Raw genomic sequence first — 18,983 nt, 5'->3', positions numbered from 1 at the left:
AAACATCTTTAAGGAAAATATGCAGTTCATGTGCAATGTGACATAAAGCTCATGATAACAATTTTTATTATTGTGTGCACATCCAGTTAGTGAAGTCAGGCTGTGGAGTCAGGCTCATTCTCAAAACAAATAGAAGGAAATAAGGGATTATGTTTAAATCCCTAATAATGAAATTGTTGTCTGGGTTTAAAAAACTGAAGGTCAGTTCCATTTTGTTTATTTTTCACTATCATTACATTTACAGTACAGTAAAGCTACAAAACAGAATCTTCATTTTAAATATCAGCCATTCAGCAACTAAGTTACCTTGCCTGTCTCAAAACAAGTTTTTAAAGGACATTTAAGTCGTCTGCCAGTATTTACACTGGGAGGGATTCAACTGGCAATGACAAATGTGTATGTGCTAGCTAGAGAGAAACTTTTTCTCTTCAACAGAACATGTAGTCACAATTTAAAAAATACAAAAAGATTTTCATTGTCAAAAAAGCTTCATAGTATTAACAACTGTACAAAATCAAGAAGATTCAGTTTTATTCTTTTATATCAGTATAGATAATGATAGTACGCTTCCCAGAACAAAGTGTTTAAACACGTCGCTGTGATGTGTGCGTGTTTGTATTTGTGTAATAAGGAGTGGGGGGGGGGATAAAGCTCACACTGACGTTTCTCTGGAAGTTCATAATTCCCTGCACTTCAGAACAGTCCATTACCTGGACTTTCATTGTCAGATATGCAGCTCTGCTCCTGGCCAGGGGCTCCATATGGTTTGGCCCTTCTGGCAATCCTGTCTCATTGTGCGACAGCTGTGGAAAGACGCTATTACATTGCAGCTATTAATGTTGACTGGGATTACACGTCTGATGTACAGCAAAGGTATGAAAACGAATACTATGATGATATAGAAACATTTTTCTCAAATAACTAGAACTGAAAAGCAGTACTCCTAAAAAATGTTTGATTGATTTTATGAGCAAGGACAATATTTTTATATAAAACCTGAAAATGTGTATATGAAAAAATGTGGTACTGAAGAAAACGTTAAGAGTACATCCAACTTGTTTATATTTATATTTTTATTATTAATTATTTTTTCATGTTTCACGATACTGGTATGTGTTTTATTGTATTCCAGTGTTATACCAACGTATAGAAAAATAGTATACAGGGAGTATGATGCAGGATTTACAAAGGCTAAAGCACAACCCTTGTCCTCAGGTATTTTAAACATTTTAACACTGAAATCTATGATTTAAGTACTACAGAATGTATTGCACATTTTTATCTTATACATAATGTTATAAATCATAATTAAAACAATCCTGTACAAACAGAAGGTTTTATAATGCATTTTCTAGGGTTACTTGGGCCAACGTTGCGAGGACAAGAGGGTGACACAATTATTGTTACATTTAGGAACATGGCCGATCGTCCTTGCAGCATCCACCCACATGGCATTGCTTACGGCAAGCAGTCAGAGGGTGTGTATACTGATGTCATGAATGTGGTAACAGTATGATTAATGCTACAGTGTTGTCATGTACGGTACAGTAACAAACAGACACTGTTCTGGATGCTGGATACATTTTATTGCTTAGGGAACATTATGGATTATTTGAGTGTTTGTCATTTAGTTGTGTAAACAACTTGAGCAATGCAAACAGCTGTGTTTGATTTCTCTGAAAATATTAACCCAAGAGACAAATCAACGACGGGCTGTACCTAAGTCCAAAGCAGGCTGCTGAATCATCATACCTGAAGTTAAAAATTTTGTAAATAAACATTTTGTTTATTTCATATGTTCATACTGAACCCACACATTTATAGTGAAGCTGCTTCTTTTTCAAGAACGTTTATGTTTCCATTAGGATCTTTATACTTTGACAACACTTCACTGTATGAGAAAGAGGATGATGTCATTTTGCCTGGAAAAGAGCACACGTACTATTGGGAGGTAACATCTGAGGTGGCTCCTATGGCTGCGGACCCCCCATGCATCACCTACACGTATCTCTCCCACGTTGACATCGTCAAAGACTTCAACACAGGGCTGATTGGAACAATGCTGATCTGCAAGAAAGGTTAAGCAAAAGATATATTGTTATGATATCATGAAACAGTATTTATAAAGAAGTTACAAAAGTAAGTAAGCTCTGTTACTTTGGAACACAGGGGTTTTTTTTAAGACAAAGGGATTCATTCATAGAGACAGCCTACCAAGGATCCCCTTTTCTTGGCACTTTTTTTTACTTTTATTAAAACATGAAGTAGAATTAATAATATTAAACTATTACTTTTTAAAACAATAGATAACTAAAATATGCTCATTTAAATTGTTTGAAATCTTATGAATCTAGTCTAATCTAAAAAAATCTGATTGTTTTACATTATCTTCTTTACGAAGCCCATGTAAGGAGTTTAAATCTATGTTTTTCTCAAAGGTGCGCTAGACGACTCTGGAAATCAGATTCATTTCCATCAGGAGGCTGTGCTGTTGTTTGGTGTGTTTGATGAAAACAAGAGCTGGTACAGCACTGGCGGCCCTCCACAAGCGCAGAACATGAAATACACCATCAATGGCTATACAAATGGATCTGTACCTGGTTGGTTTATTATATACTTGTATACAAACATTATTTTCTTCTTTCTAATAGCTGCTTATGTGTAGGACTGTTTCTTGCGTTCTCCAGATCTTGGCATCTGTGCTCACTCTAAAGTCAGCTGGCACCTGCTGGCTATGAGTTCAGAGCCAGAGCTCTTCTCTGTGCACTTCAATGGTCAAGTTCTTCTGCAATATGGACACAAAACCTCAGCCGTTGGCATTATTAGTGGCACTGCCACTAGTGCCAGTATGACTGCTGTCCACCCCGGCCGCTGGCTTTTCTCCTCTTACATTAGCAGGCACTTGGAAGGTAAATCTGCCAGAAACACCACGAGGTTCATGAATGAAACACATAAAATGTCTATCAGATTCTCAAAGCTATGCTGTATAGTATAGGTTTTATTTCATAGCTTAATGCTTAAGTTTCTACTTGTCAAAAGTGAGTGTTGAAAGCCTCAAATGTGAGCATCACTACTAAGAGATTTTGTTTTCTGTAGCTGGTTTGCACGGTTACCTGAATATCAGGACATGTGAAAAGTTCCCAGCACCTAAAAGAAGGTTAACCATCCAAGAGAGGGAGGAAAGTCAAGAGTGGACTTATTTTATAGCAGCAGAAGAGATCATCTGGGATTATGCACCAAATATGCCAGAAAACATGGATGGGTATCCAGAAAATTCTGTGTCATGATGATTTATCAATAGAAACTGGATGCTTGTGTGAGCTCCATTCTCAAGTTTATTTCCAATGTTTTTCACTTAGGGATTTCCGCATGAAATATTTAAAACAGGGGCCTCATCGCATTGGTAAAAAATACAAAAAAGCTGTGTTTACACAGTACAAAGACGGCACATTTAAAGAAAGAGCAGAAGATAAGCAAAGAAAAAAGGAACTTGGCATTCTGGGCCCTGTGATAAGAGCACAAATCAGAGATGTCATAAAGGTACATTTATCACGTTAATTGATTTTTAGCTGTTACTTTAGTATTAAAGGTAAACAGACCTTTTAAATGTTGCATACCATTTTAATTTGTTTTCATAGATTGTCTTTAAAAACAAAGCATCGCGTTCATATAGCATCTATCCTCATGGACTGACCATTGATAAATCAGCAGAAGGAGCCAGTTATCCTGAGGGAGGTTAGTCCAAATCGATCTTCACCCAAATATATTTCTTTCTCATTTTCTTTCCTCCAAGTCACCAAATAAAAAGTATATTTGTATAAATAGAATAAAATGTATTTAGATGAGGTCATTCAACTTTCATTTTAAAGGGAACCAGACGCATGGCATCCAGCCTGGGGAGACCTACACATATGTATGGAATGTGGGGGAGGAAGATGTGCCAACAGACAGTGACTCAAGGTGTCTTACAAGGATGTACCACAGTGCAGTCGACACACCTAGAGACATTGCTTCTGGTCTTGTAGGTCCTCTGCTGATATGTAAGAGTCAGTCTCTCAACAAAAAGAATGTCCAGGTAACTGTTTTCTATTTATATTATATCAGGCCACTGAATTGAAATCAAATTAAAGTTTTAATACAATAGCATTTTATGGCACCCCTGATGTGCTATTAGTTTAAAGACTGTTTTAAACAGTTGGCAACAAATGTATGGTGCCTCATACTATACAATATTTCAGCTAATTATTTGTGTGGCAGACAGAGCTGAGGAAAATGTTGATTATTAAAATGTTTGTATTTTATTGAATATTGCAAAGTATGTACAAAAGTATGGAATTTGTAATATTATAAATATTAAATGTTAAATTATTCAGATTTTTTAACTTTTTTTTTTTAGCTAAAAGCAGACAAAGAACAACATGCCATGTTTTCAGTTTTTGATGAGAACAAGAGCTGGTACATTGATGAGAATATCAACACCTACTTTAGTGATCCTACAAAGGTCAAAAGAGAAGATCCAGAATTCTGCAAATCAAATGTTATGCATAGTGAGTACAGTATTTTCCTGTATTGACCTTACAACCCTTACAACTTACATTTTTGTTTCATCCCAAAATGCTGGGTTGTTTAAACCCATTGTTGGGTCAAACATTACATTTTCTGGGTTAATTTAACCAAAGTCCGTTTAGGGAAGTCGTGCCACTCGGCGGCCATGTTTGCAACGCGCTCCCAGGCGATTATTACGTAATTCAAACAAGACCTGAATGGGGAATACTGAAATTTCTACAATCACCGGCTAAAATCTCCCAATTAAAAGACACATTTAAAAACAATATTTAAAAACGACGTAAACTGTACCATAACGTTTGTTTCCTATGATCAAACTGCGCTTAAAAAACATTCTTTTTCATGTTGCTTTAAAAACAACACATGCACAAAGCTTCGCTAGGGCGGCCATAATGAGCGTTGCGTTCCTCCCCATTCATTTCAATGGCAGTGACGCATCTTGTTAATATTAATATCTTTGAATTAACCCAGCGGCTAGGTTTTTCCCTTTTTGACCCAATGCTGAGTTAAAAATGACCCAGCATTTTAAGAGTGTATAGATTTATTGCATCATTTTTTACAGCAATCAATGGTTACGTGTATGAAAGTGGCCAAGAACTGGGATTTTGTCATGGTGAAATTGTGACGTGGCATGTGTCCAGTGTTGGGGAACAGGATTATATCCAGACCGCAACTTTTTATGGACATACATTTGAGCTGAAAAACAGGGAAGAGGACATGCTCGGTCTCTTTCCCATGACTGGAGAAACTATTAGTATGAACATGGTTAATATAGGTGAGTATCTAAATATTACATAAAAGCATAGGCCACAGCAGGCCATGGTGCACAATAATTGTGTTTCAGACTTTTTAAAACATAACAATACATATACTGAATAAATATTTTAAATAATTCCTCTGCCAATATGTTTTTTTAAATCATTATCCTAACTATCAGAAGGTCTGTGGGTTTCTAACATAAAAAAAGAACTATGAATAAAACTTTGGCATCCTCTGTTTTATAGGTCTTTGGCTTTTAGCCTCCATGAACTCTCACGATTCCAATAAAGGAATGAGGGTGAAATTCAAGGATCTCGAATGCTTCAGAGATTACGTCATGGAATACGATTATGACATACCTGATAAATTCACCGTATTGAAACCTCCATCCATCAATGAAATGTTAAAAGAAACAGCAAAGTCAACAAACCCTAATGTGGTTGACGAAGATACCGACTACTTTGCTGGGCTTCTTGGCATGAGGTCGTTTAGAAACCAGAACTCAGCTGTTAATTCATCCGTCAATGAAACTACAAATGAAACGGCAAACTCAACAAACCCTAATGTGGTTGACGAAGAAACTGAATACTTTGCTGATCTTCTTGGTCTGAGGACGTTAAAAAATCTGGATGTTGAGCCTCTGGATCTTTCGTTTCTAGATCATGATGATGGTATCTTTCCGACTGCTGAGGAAGTGGATAAATCACATAATGCTACTTCAGCCTCCTCCAATCAGACTGTGGCTCATCATTTATCAGTTGATTCGGCTGGTTTGGATAAGAAACATATTTCGAATCAAAGTATTACGAATGAAAGCACAGTAGATGCATCACAATACATGACCAGTTCTTTTGATTCTGATTCAGAGATCATGGCAAGCAATGGCACAGACAGCATTAAATCACATTTCCAAGTAAAGCGAAACATTGCAACAAATGCAACTTATTTTCCAGCAATTGTCCGAAATGCCTCTATAGTAATTTCATCATTCAGTCTCTATGAAAATGTATCACTCGAGATGACGAATGAAACAGACAGTGTTTCTACTAATACCACTCATCTTCCAAATAATCTGAGAAACATAACGCTGGTAGAACCAATGAATGAAACACACGGTGTCTCCTTGAACACCAGTGATGGTAAGAGAAATATCACCATAAAGGATGGTAGACGATCTTTAAATTCAACTGAAGAAATTTTTTTAAACCAAACCTCAGAACATTTTAAGCTAAACAAAACAGATGTAAATAGCACCGACATTGCGGATGTTAACAGTGATGCTTCAGGCCACATCTTCATTTACAACGTTCCTAGTTCTGACTCTCTCTCCAACGCCTCAGAACCAGAAGAGTATTTTCTGCTACTAGATAGTCAGCAAACCTTGGAAATTTCCAAGGACGATATCTCACCAGCATTTCTCAAGAACACCACACTAGAGCTTTTTGAGAACACTGGTGATCCAACTGCAAACACAACAGGCATTGAGGAACTCGGGAGCACACGGGGGAATGATTCCAATGAGGTTTATTCTCTGATGAACTCTGAAATTGAGAGCACTTTTTCTACACCATACCTCAATGTTTCCATGCCATCCAGAAACAGCACTGTCAGCCCAAACACAACTTCATCAAAAATTCATGAAACGTTGGAATCTAATAGCGAAATTCTCAATAATGCATCATTGCTCTTCCATTTAGACAATATGAATATTTCCGTCAATGTTTCATCTACGAACAGCTCAGAAAGTATTACTGAAGATAGTATCGAAGAAGTGGTCATCTATCTGAAAAACAACCACAGTGAGGTTTTACTCACCTCTCCTCTCAACCCAGATGAAGAACACTGGGGTTATGAGAGCACACATAAACTGATTGCTATGGAAATCCCTGATCATGTAAAGAAATACATCACAGATGAGCCGGCAGCAAAAACAAATAATGCAGTCCAAAGTCCAAAAAAGAAAAAAAAGGTAGTTCACAAGCCAGTGAAGCCCAGAAAAGGTCATGCCATGAAGACGAAGAAGAGGAAAGAGTATAAACCACAAGCCCTTTCTGAGATGTCTCCATTGGGTCCGTCTCCACGAGGTTTTGGACCTGCCGTTTTCAGTCCAAGGGGAACCAGACCTGTTTCAAGTGAGGAGGACCTGATGAGCAAGGCCATTGTCATAGGAGTGCCAAGACGGGATTTCAACGATTATGACTTATATGTTCCAAAACAAGAGCAGGAAAATGACATTGGGTTTCCTGACAAATCAGAAGAATATGAATTTGTGGAGTACATGGATCCTTATAGCAAATCGGTAGATGTTCAGAACATGGCGTTTGACACGACATCTCAGCATTTCTTAAAGAAGGCTGAGGACAAAGATACCAGGACCTATTTTATCGCAGCAGATGAGGAGGAATGGGATTATGCTGGCTATGGCCAAAGGTATTCCCAGCATCATACATTCACATTATCACAAATGTTACATTTCTAAAACAATCAAATCGTATTTTGTGAAATTGTTTTCCCTTTGCAAAGGAGGCTTGATAAATCAAATCTAAATGAGAGGCCCACGGCTTTTAAAAAAGTGGTGTTCAGGAAGTACTTGGACATCACTTTCAGCATCCGCGACATCCGGGGAGAAATGGACGAACATTTGGGTATTCTGGGTCCGGTCATTAAAGCTGAAGTTGATCAGACTATTATGGTATGCCATCCAATCTGCACAAACAAAATATAGTATGTGAAACTTTGCAACTACATTCCCAATGTTGTCTGTGTTATTGTAGATATTTTTCAGAAACCGTGCCAGTCGTCCATACTCTCTGCATGCAAATGGGGTGACATATCTAAAACAAATGGAAGGTTTGAGTTACGATGATCAGTCGCCTTACTGGTACAAGCAAGACGATGCAGTTCAACCCAACAGCTCTTTTGTTTACATGTGGACTATAAATCCTAAATCTGTACCACAAAACAATGAATCTGACTGTCGAACGTGGACATACTACTCTGGAGTGAACCCTGTAAGCATTAGTATTTCTTCATATCACTGCTGTCCTTATGAAAACTTTGAATCTACATATTTTGCGATTTTTAGATTTTGCCATAAATCATTATTATTAGTCCTCTTTATGTTTGTCACTGGGTTTTGCAAATATCTAACCAATAAAAAAATATTAAAAAGTGCTCGTCAACTTGACAACACACTATTTAATCACTGAAAAAGTACGTTTTTTTCACTTCATGAAAAACTGTAAATTTGGACATCCAAGGTTTTGGAAGAACAGAGACAATATGTTTGTTTGTATGATGATGGTGATGGTTTAGATCCAGGCATGAATCATCAACGTTGGGTTATTTGTCAATGCAAATGATTTTTTGTAATGAGTGTATAAAATGTGTTCATTATCATTGACCATTAAATTCATTTCTTTCACAGGAGAGAGATATAAACTCTGGGCTGATTGGACCTCTTCTTATCTGTAGAAAGGGAACATTGGTTAAACCAGCTATGGATAGAAGAGAGTTTGTCCTTCTCTTTATGACCTTTAATGAGAACAAAAGCTGGTACTACGAGGAGAACCGGGCGAGAATCGAGAGGAAAAACAAAAGAACAGCCCTGGATCCAAACTTCCATGACAATTTGAAATTTGACGGTAGGAAAGATTGATTTTTTCAAATAGGTCAGTACTGATGGATTACATCAATAGAGTTTGGTTATGGGTAACATTGAACATTAAAACATGAATTAATACAGAATTTATTTTAGAATTACTTATAGTGTTTGATAATTTGATCAAGCACAAAATAAAAAAAATTCTCTTGTCAGCCATCAATGGTATTATCTACAGCCTCAAAGGACTCCGAATGTACACCAATCAGGTAGCCAAGTGGCACCTCATCAACATGGGCTCTCCTAAAGACCTCCACAGTGTCCACTTTCATGGTCAAACGTTCATAAATAAGGAATTAAGGGACTATCGTCAGGGTGTTTACCCACTTTTACCAGGTTTGTAGTGATATTAGAAAATAAGATCTTTAGAGCTGTACGATCTAAAACTCTCATTCACACCAAACTTCTGCTGTTCAGGTGGATTTGCGACACTAGAGATGTTGCCCTCAAAGCCTGGTCTCTGGCAGCTGGAGTCTGAGGTCGGACTCTCGCAGCAGAGAGGAATGCAGACGCTCTTTCTTGTGTTAGATAATGGTAAACATCATTTGTAGTGCTACTGTTGTTATTATTTGGTCAGTTGTCAGAATCTTGTCTGTTTCACAGTCTGTGATCACCCACTCGGTCTCATCTCTGGTACTGTAAAAAACGAACACATTACAGCATCGGACTCCAGAGGTATGATCTCAATGAATAAAAGCATCTGTCAAATGCATAAAATGTAAATAATTGACATTTATGTTATGTGTCCAAGGACAATGGTATCCTCATTTGGCTAGACTACGTAACACAGGGAAATACAATGCATGGAGTACAACAGAGACGGGACAGTATATTCAGGTGACCTGTCAGAATGGTGTGCACTAGATCATAAAATGCTAACGACTAGTTACAAGTTGAGACTGTATCCTGCATTCCAGGTGGACTTCCAGAGGCCGGTGGTGATCAGTAAAGTCGCCACACAGGGAGCCAAGCAATTCCTGAAATCAAACTTTGTGCTTAACTACACCATTTCCTACAGCACAGACAAAAAGAAGTGGTTCTTCTATAAGGGAGACAGCGATGCTGTCAGAAAGGCAAGTCGATATTTTAGTGCCGTTGTATGTTGAATAGGGGTGTAACGGTACGCATATTCGTACCGAACCGCCACGAGCTGTCGAGGGGAAAATTCCAAAATTAAGTTATCATTCCTATACCCTACTCCCTTCGAAGGGCAGAGCCCTTGTAGAGACTTTGGAGTGAACAGGGCATTTGCGTGCCATTATGTAGACGTTTGGATTGCACATGGCAAAGTAAGCGACGTAATTTCCTCATTCAGCTGGCATGTTCCTGTGACAACGAAGCATTGTGTCCGTCAGCAGATGTTGCTGTTTTAATGGCATAATTTAAGCATAAAACCTAACTGTTTGCAAATAAACATACATTCTAAAAAGTTTTTAAAATATGCTATATAATATATATATACACTAATATATATAAAACTTTTCAAAATATAAAATGTATTGTTTATTTGCAAACAGGTTTTATGCTTAAATTATGCCATTAAAACAGCGACATCTGCTGACGGACAAAATTCTGCATTGTCACGTGAACATTTTTTTTTATTATTAATGCCATATAGTGAATACAAAGAGAAATATTCACATTATATCAAACAAATATAAACGTAAAATCAAATAAGCCAGAGTCTGATTACTTATAACAAAAAAGAGAGAGAGAAAAATAAAATAAATAAATAAAAGGATAGGGTTAATCAACAATAGCATATTTGCTTGTAATTTTTGTCACGTGAACATGCCAGCTGAAGATAATGAGGAAATTACGTCGCTTCCTTTGCCAAGTGCATTCCAAACGTCTACATAATGGACACAAATGCCTTGTTCACTCCAAAGTCTAAACTCCGAGGGATGTGCCCTTGAAGGAGTAGGCCATAGGAATGATGACTATATTTGGAATATGTTGCCTGTGACGGTTCGGTACGAATACACGTACAATTACACCCCTAATGTTGAATGCACATTTCAACACATGCAAACAATATTCTTTTTATGTTCAAAAGACTTTTGAAGGGAACAATGAGGCTCATGAGGAGAAGGAGAATATATTTTTCCCACCTTTGATTGGTCGATATGTGAGGCTGCATCCTTTACAATCTTACAACAATCCAACTGTTCGTTTGGAGTACTTCGGCTGTGAGCTTGATGGTATGGAGGAACAGATTTTATTTTTATGTCACCTATAATGACAAAATAAAGATTCCATTCACATACAGTATATACCAAAAATCCTTGTTGTGATGGCAGGTTGCTCTGTGTCAATGGGAATGCAAAGTGGCATTATTAAAGACAATCAGATCACAGCCAGTTCAGTGGCTTCAGGTTGGTACTCCGGACAGTGGCATCCCTGGTACGCACGCTTAAATAAACAAGGAACCACTAATGCCTGGCAAGCCAAGGTATAAGACGTACTTCATAAATCATACACACTCTTTTAACAATTATTCAATGGACCAAGTCTCAGTTCACAGTCTGTGATTTACAGAACAATGACATGCAGCAATGGATCCAAGTGGAACTCCCGGTTGTGAAGAAGATAACTGGGATTATAACACAGGGGGCCAAATCATTAGGTACAGAGATGTTTGTGGCGGCATTTACTCTAGAGTACAGTGATGATGGCAGGAGATGGACAAAGTACACTGATGATGAGGATTATGAGCAAAAGGTAAGCACCCCACTTTTTTAGACGGGCACATTTCTACAAACATCTAACAAAATACAGTGTTATTGTGTCTAAAGAACTTCCTGTACTTCCATAGACTTTTCAAGGCAACACCGACAACAATAGCCAGGTGAAAAACTACATCTACCCACCGATATTTTCCAGATTCATCCGGGTTGTTCCCAAACGATGGCAGAGCTGTATCACTATGAGGATTGAACTGCTTGGCTGTGATTTTGAATAAATACTGTGCCCTCTTTCACTGAAATTACAATATTTTATATTTCGTTTGCGTGGATCAACTTTATGAAATACATTTATTTTAAATGGCATACACGAACGTATAACTGTACCCACAGTTAAAATGGTTTTACACGAGTTACAAGGGAAACTTTATAAAGCGCGCCACCTAGTGTTTGTAACGTTTGTGTCAACCCAGTCAAATATTTTAAAACGGAATGTAAACCATTTTCAAATGAGTCGCTCACATTGAGCAAACCAATGAGAGTTGATATCTTGATATAAATAAAATACATCTAAATATCTAAGTTACAACTTGAATATTTATTTATCACGTTCTGCTTCGCACTTTCTTGTTTTTATCATTAACAATTTGCAGTCCACTTCATTTTTTCTTTTTTAACTTCTCAGTCCTAGGCAACTTTAAACGCCTTGGTAAACTCTGACTTATATTAGAGACAGACAGACAGACAGACAGACAGACAGACAGACAGACAGACAGACAGACAGACAGATAGATAGATAGATAGATAGATAGATAGATAGATAGATAGATAGATAGACTACTACAGTACAGCAAGTGTTGTGGTTGAGACCACCCTCTGGATGGCTGTTCCTGGGAGGGATGGAGGGAAGTTTTCAAGACGCCATTGTGACGTCAGGACAGCCCCTCTTTCTTCCCCGCCGACCGCAACAACCGCAACACATGAACATCAGCGGAATCGTTCTGATATTTTGTAACTTTGTTACTTCAAACGCCCGATTCCTGAAAGTGTCTTCTGACATGCGATCGTGAGAGCTCCAGCATCCTGCAAGAGGTGAGAACGTTTCAGGGGGGAAAAGTCGCCGTTCATTAACAAAGGCAGGCGTAGAAAGTTACGAACACTCCACTGTACGGGATATTGCCTGGTCTTTAGAGCCTGTGTGCTATCCCATGAATCTGTGCTCTTAAATGCACCTCTGCATTTTGCGGGCACATGTTCCGGAGTATGTTTATTGTGCAATGCAAAAGTGTGGCTGTAGTTGAGAAATTTGGAAATCTGGGCGGTTTTGTCAGCCGCTCGCTTGCTGATCGCATTCGTGTGGTCGTTCATTAGACGTGCATGGTAAACATTTACTGGAGAGACGTGACAAACTCTTAAACATTACAACATAAAGCCAAATTTAAAGATATACTGTTGCAGCATTAGAAAACTAAATACTAAACTAAGTGTTCTCGTTTTCTTAGCCATTTTTAACATCCATGGGAAGTTTTAGTGTAGCCTACTTAAGTTTAATGGTTGTTTTGACCTTTAACACAAATGGTGTCCAAATCAAACCAGACCATTTTTTTATTGTGTTGTTTCAAGTGATGTGCAATCATTAAAATAAAAGCAATGACATTCATACATTTGTAAGCAAGGGTTACTTTCGAGAGGAGAGCTTATACACTGTAGAACATGTGAAATTTCAAGATTATCTTCTGGTCACATTGTAATGTGTGAATGTGTAGGTGTTTTATTCATAGTACAAATCAGAGCCCAACTGGTCTCAGAATTCTTCACAGCTTACATTCTGTAACAAATAACACATTGTACAAATATGAGTAATCCTTTGGGCTTTTGTAATGATATCCCGGTTGCTAAGTTCTCAGTTTCCTGACTACTTTGATAATGAGCTTCTCTTTTATCTCTTCACAGTTTGTCAACATGTCTGTCCAATTCTGCATATTCCTCATCCTCCAATAATGAACAGCACTAAGAATGGGACAACGGTGGCAAACACCACTAACGGTCCGGATGATGATGGAGCTGTGGCGCTGGAGGCTGTCTCTATCATCATCATAGCCATACTGGCATGTCTGGGGAATCTGGTTATTGTGGTGACGCTGTATAAGAAACCCTACTTATTGACTCCCAGCAACAAGTTTGTCTTCAGCCTGACCTTGTCCAATCTGTTGCTTTCTTTACTAACTTTGCCTTTTGTGGCGGTCAGCTCAGTGCGCAGAGATTGGATGTTTGGGGTGGTGTGGTGTAACTTTACAGCACTCCTTCATCTCCTCGTCAGCTCATCTAGCATGCTGACACTAGGGGCCATTGCTATTGACAGGTTAGTTGTATTTTTCTTATGGCATCGAATACTCGATTCTGATTGGTCGGCTGCAGCATCTGCGGTCAGATATGTTTGTGTCATGACTGCTAAAGTGTATAGTTGACTGTCGTCCCCGGCTACTGATTTATTATGCTATGTTAGTTTAACCGTGTTAACGCCTCTTGTAACACTATATAGTCTCTTTCTTTTCGCATTATAAAATCATTTACCAATAAATCAATATTTAATGTCCGTTCAGCCTGTAATTATTACAAAATGAACATCTACAGGATCATACAAAACTCATTCTTGCATCAAAATAGTCAAGATAATGTCAACAAAATGTCAACATAACACACTCATGGGCATGAATCACTTTACTGAATACATGAAATCATTACCTTAAAATCCATGTTTTCATATGCACATCATTTGAATATCATGACATTGATATCTGTGAAAAAGTAATGCGCTTAAAGATCCAGTGTATGAAATTTAGCAACATCTAGCGGTTAGGTTGCAAATTGCAAACAAAGGCTCACTCCACAGCTCGCCCCTCCCTTTCGAAGCACTACGGGGGCTGACACAGCAATGGGATGTCGTCACGTTTTTGCTTCTTTGCCGAAGGAGATAACGTATTTACAAAACATGCTCTGTAGAGCCGTTTGTCCATTTAGGGTTACTGTAGAAACAACATGGTGAATTCCATGCAAAGGGACCCGCTGTGTATGTACAGGTAGATAGAAATAGCTCATTCTAAGGTAATAAATAACGCTTGAAATAACGCTTCATTATGTAAGGTCTTTATACACCTCTGAAGACATAGTTATGTGTATTATATTGCATTTCTGTCAATAGATCCTCCTAAAAAATTACACGTTGGACCTTTAATACACAGAAGTATTTATAAGCAGCACTTGCAGCATAACTGAGTAAATCTTATAAAAACTCTCTTTCAGTTGATTCATGAACATGCTCAAATATTACTAGGCCCCCTTGTTGATTCATTCAAACGTCATGTGATTCTCGAGAAGCACTTATGTTTTTTAAATGAATGTCTGTCTCTCATCCTTAGGTACTATGCTGTATTGTTTCCCATGATCTACCCCATGAAAATTACTGGAAACCGAGCCGGCCTTGCCATTGTTTACGTGTGGCTTCACTCTTTGGTCGGATGTCTGCCGCCCCTCTTCGGTTGGTCTACTTTCGAATTCGACCGCTTCAAATGGACCTGCACGGCAGCATGGCACAAAGAGATCAGCTACACTGCCTTCTGGGTTACGTGGTGCTGCCTTCTACCGCTGGCGGCAATGCTGGTCTGCTACGGGGTCATCTTCCGCGTGGCCCGCGTTAAAGCGCGCAAGGTTTACTGCGGTACCGTGGTGGTACCGCAGGAGGAGTCCGGGTCTCAGAAGAACGGCCGTAAGAACTCCAATACCTCCACCTCGTCTAGCGGTAGCCGGAGGAGCCTGATCTACTCGGGGAGCCAATGCAAGGCCTTTGTCACCATCCTGGTGGTGCTGGGAACATTTCTGACCACATGGGGTCCGTACGTGGTTGTGATTAGTACTGAAGCACTGTGGGGTAAAGACAATGTTTCACCACAGATGGAGACACTGGTGTCTTGGCTGTCTTTCACCAGTGCCGTGTGTCATCCACTTATTTATGGACTGTGGAACAAAACTGTACGAAAGGAGTTGCTGGGCATGTGCTTCGGCGATCGATATTACAGAGAGTCTTTCGTTATACGACACAGGAACTCTCGTCTGTTTAGCATCTCGAACCGGATAACGGGTGAGACTTTTCATCTTCTTTTAGTTTGGTGGATTACTGTTAAGTGCACAACTGTAACCTGATGTTTGGATTGGACATTCTTTAACAGATCTGGGGATGTCTCCTCACCTGACGGCCATGTTTGTTGGCGGTGGGCAGCTCCTGGCACGTGGCAGCAGCACGGGAGACACAGGCTTCAGCTATACACAGGACTCAGGTAGACCTTCTGCTGTATTTTTACACATAAGTCAAAAGAAAGACAGATCATACAAAATAAGTTGTGTTGTCATTTACTCGCCCTAAATGACGTTTTCTACTGTGGAGCTCAAAACAAGATGTTTAGCAGATTTTCAGATATGGGGATACATGCTTTAGTAGTAGTGAAGAAGAGAAAAGCATCATGTAAAGTACAGTCTTAAAAACTTTTGTGCTATATTCCAAATCTTCGATAGCCACGATAACATTTTGTGGAAAACAAATCTAAATTTCAGTCGACTTATGGTACTATTAATGATCCAGTACAGTGTCTGTCCTGTCCGACCTGTCTTAAGTTGTTATAGTTTTGTTTTCAGTTTTACTGTAGATTCATATTTTAAATAACATTTTATTTGTATATTTTTCATGGTCATTTTAATTACATTTTTAGCCATTTTGTTATGTGTTGTTTTGTTTGTCATTTTATTATTTGTTATATACCAATACAAGTTAAAAAACAATTTTTAGTTTAGTTATGTATTTTCAGTTAATGATTTTAGTGCCTCAGTCTTAACTTATTTCAGTATTGGTAACATTTCTAATTTTCATTTAAACATTTTTCAAATAATATTTAGGCCGAAATTTTATTTAAGTTCAATTTACAGAAATGTTTTAATAGGTTTATTTTTAATAAACTATACCTAGCCTCTCACTGCCATTTTAATTCTCACTAGAGACGGTTTCAATGTAAACTTCCGCTGGACCTCCGGAAAGAATCAATAATGGTTAAGTCGTTTCAAAGTAATTTAATACAATTAATATACAATAAAATATTAATATAAATTCAATATAAAATAAATCGCGTCCGATGAAACGGTCAATAAGAGCTTCATAAACATTCTGCCTAAAATCTTCTTTTGTCATTTCACGTAGAGACGATCTATAAATTTTCAATTTAGCAATGTTTCTGAATACTTTTGAATATTTTTAAGTAATATTAAAAAACATAGTCAACAGTTCCAGCAGAGGTGGATATGTGCCTTGCAGGCTTTTGTTATCAGGTTGTGCCATTTGAGGAAACATAGAACCCGTCACTGAAAACCACAGGCGGCGACACACACCGGCTCCCCCACAGTCCAGACTGGTGTGGGTGGGAGGTGTTAAAATTGATATTTGATTGAAAGATGCCTGCTGTGATTTACCCTCTAGCTACAGACGTCATGCTGTTGGACAACTACACATCAGAACCCTCCCACTCAACCCACTGTGCTGCCAGTAAGAGACGAAGTTCTGTCACATTCGAAGACCAAGTGGATCAAATCCCTAAAGGTATCAAATATGCTCCTATTTTGCATCTGACTAATGTCCCTAACTGAAGAGGATCCTCACTTAAATATGTTAATTGTATCCATGAACTGCCATACTGTATATGTTTGTGTGTAAAACATGTATAGTATGTGACGGTTGTGTTGTGTAGAAAAGATACAAATTAAGTCAAATATTAAAGAAAGTGTATGTTTAAGATAAACCATGGGTCAAACTGAGATTTCATGCTTTCATTCGTCTGAAGGTGATCCATCAACAGTCCAGGTAAACGCAGACATCCACAAGTCTTTGGACAGCTTTGCCTCTTCTCTGGCCAAGGCTATAGAGAACGATGCTAAGATTCAGCTGTTTGGGGAATGGGCTGAAATTCCCATCAGTTTGTTTAGTGTCCGGAACACACAGAGAGGTCCACGTTACCTGGATGGCCAGAGACTCAGGATGGAAAGCATCGATGAAGGAATAGTTAAAGATGATGACAATGAGGAGGAGGAGGAAGAAAAGGAGCATCAGGAAAAAATATGTGATAGTTCCATGTAGTTCCTTGAACTTGAAGGACAAGATCATTGTGTTATCTGCATCCTTAAAGGTACAGAACGTCATTAAAAATGTCAACATGTTGGCAAGTGTTTACAAATAATTTGTACACAATGTTGTTCATGAGTAATTTACATAAAAGGTAAAGAGTGTTTTAGTAGCTGCTGCTATTTGTCACGGTGAGGCCAAAGATCTCCAGATCTAGTGTGGATGTCAGGAGGTTTGTTTTCTTTTTGTAAAATTACAAAAGGTACTGTATAATGTACATCTTGTAAGGTCCTCTTATGTTATGTATCTTACCATTCTTGAAAATTGTATCGTTTAGCTTTATCCACTGTAACCACTTTGCTTTGTGTAATAGTTACACATTTGTTTGCAAGAATGATCCTAGTGAAATGGATTCCATTCTTTAAAAAGGTTTCACAAAGTTTGAAGAAAACGATAAATAACAGTGTAACATTTTGCTTCGTGGGTGTATTCACACCCTCAGACCCTTAATGGAATAGTTCACCAAAAAAAATGGAAATTTCATAATTTGCTGACCCTCATGTAATCGTTTAGAAATTTCAAAAGGGTGCATACATGAGTCTTTTTCAATTTATGCAAGAGTCATATATATATATATTATATATATATATACACACACACAGTATATATATAAACATGAGAAGGATGCTGGACATAACAAACCTTCGTGTCAAAAATGGCATAGTATACCCTTAAATTAATTGTATTATGTTATTGATATATTTCAGTGGAAAATCTGAACTCTTTTGTATTTGTGAAAAATGACAACACTAGTCCAAATCTGCAGTGGTGATTGAAGAGCAAGAACAATATTGATGCTATTTTTGCAGTTTCTAAAAAATTAAAACATTTTGGTACTATTGAATTTAAATTTACTGATTACACTACATAAAATCTTAACGTTGAAAGCATGTTCAAGCATAATTTAGTGGCCTATTCTACTAGTTTCCTGTGGAATCTCTGGAATGGTTGTTTATGACCGTCATTTATATTATATCATAATAAATCAACTCTACAAGTATTTGCCAAAGGTTGTAAATTACAACACTGCCCGTTATTTACAAGCCACAAGTAATGTTGATGTGACATTAAAATCTATGAGTACTCAACAGGC

The 18,983-nt window shown here is 38.0% G+C and overlaps 2 protein-coding genes across 4 annotated transcripts; both read left to right on the top strand.

Annotated features, from left to right (window-relative positions):
• Positions 1 to 722: 722 nt before the first annotated feature.
• f5 (coagulation factor V) lies at positions 723 to 12,235 on the top strand. 3 transcript variants are annotated; one of them, XM_057336137.1, is made up of 25 exons: positions 723 to 873; positions 1,133 to 1,215; positions 1,356 to 1,478; positions 1,866 to 2,078; positions 2,439 to 2,600; positions 2,688 to 2,909; positions 3,097 to 3,262; positions 3,360 to 3,540; positions 3,639 to 3,735; positions 3,870 to 4,075; positions 4,397 to 4,547; positions 5,129 to 5,341; positions 5,571 to 7,755; positions 7,852 to 8,017; positions 8,100 to 8,336; positions 8,753 to 8,969; positions 9,143 to 9,322; positions 9,404 to 9,520; positions 9,590 to 9,661; positions 9,738 to 9,823; positions 9,904 to 10,059; positions 11,043 to 11,187; positions 11,287 to 11,438; positions 11,525 to 11,707; positions 11,802 to 12,235. In XM_057336137.1, the coding sequence occupies exons 1-25, from the start codon at positions 731 to 733 to the stop codon at positions 11,946 to 11,948; spliced, it is 6,003 nt and encodes a 2,000-aa protein (XP_057192120.1). In that variant the 5' UTR covers positions 723 to 730; the 3' UTR covers positions 11,949 to 12,235. The 3 variants fall into 3 exon arrangements, with proteins under 3 accessions (XP_057192120.1, XP_057192119.1, XP_057192121.1); XM_057336136.1 differs by having other exon boundaries at positions 7,849 to 8,017; XM_057336138.1 differs by lacking the exons at positions 723 to 873; positions 1,133 to 1,215; positions 1,356 to 1,478 and adding an exon at positions 1,704 to 1,769 and having other exon boundaries at positions 7,849 to 8,017.
• Positions 12,236 to 12,526: 291 nt separating this feature from the next.
• On the top strand, positions 12,527 to 18,972 carry gpr161a (G protein-coupled receptor 161a). The gene is made up of 6 exons (XM_057335929.1): positions 12,527 to 12,762; positions 13,624 to 14,032; positions 15,090 to 15,808; positions 15,897 to 16,004; positions 17,192 to 17,311; positions 17,553 to 18,972. Exons 2-6 carry the CDS (start codon positions 13,671 to 13,673, stop codon positions 17,843 to 17,845), a joined length of 1,602 nt encoding a protein of 533 aa, XP_057191912.1. The 5' UTR covers positions 12,527 to 12,762; positions 13,624 to 13,670; the 3' UTR covers positions 17,846 to 18,972.
• Positions 18,973 to 18,983: the final 11 nt, after the last annotated feature.

This window comes from Triplophysa rosa, linkage group LG6 (genome assembly GCF_024868665.1).
Source record: "Triplophysa rosa linkage group LG6, Trosa_1v2, whole genome shotgun sequence".
Classification (NCBI taxonomy): Eukaryota; Metazoa; Chordata; class Actinopteri; order Cypriniformes; family Nemacheilidae; genus Triplophysa; species Triplophysa rosa.
The sequence above is the reverse complement of the archived record's forward strand: the minus strand, read 5'-3'. Positions and strand labels throughout refer to the sequence as shown.

Bases quoted from the DNA above. Each gene is read 5' to 3' on its own strand.
- f5 (XM_057336136.1), top strand. From the start codon at position 731: ATGCAGCTCTGCTCCTGGCCAGGGGCTCCATATGGTTTGGCCCTTCTG. The intron at 8,018-8,099 runs GTATGCCATCCA...GTGTTATTGTAG, and splicing joins AAGTTGATCAGACTATTATG to ATATTTTTCAGAAACCGTGC. The intron at 10,060-11,042 runs GCAAGTCGATAT...TATGTTCAAAAG, and splicing joins ACAGCGATGCTGTCAGAAAG to ACTTTTGAAGGGAACAATGA.
- gpr161a (XM_057335929.1), top strand. From the start codon at position 13,671: ATGAACAGCACTAAGAATGGGACAACGGTGGCAAACACCACTAACGGT. The intron at 16,005-17,191 runs GTAGACCTTCTG...TTTACCCTCTAG, and splicing joins CAGCTATACACAGGACTCAG to CTACAGACGTCATGCTGTTG. The intron at 17,312-17,552 runs GTATCAAATATG...ATTCGTCTGAAG, and splicing joins AGTGGATCAAATCCCTAAAG to GTGATCCATCAACAGTCCAG.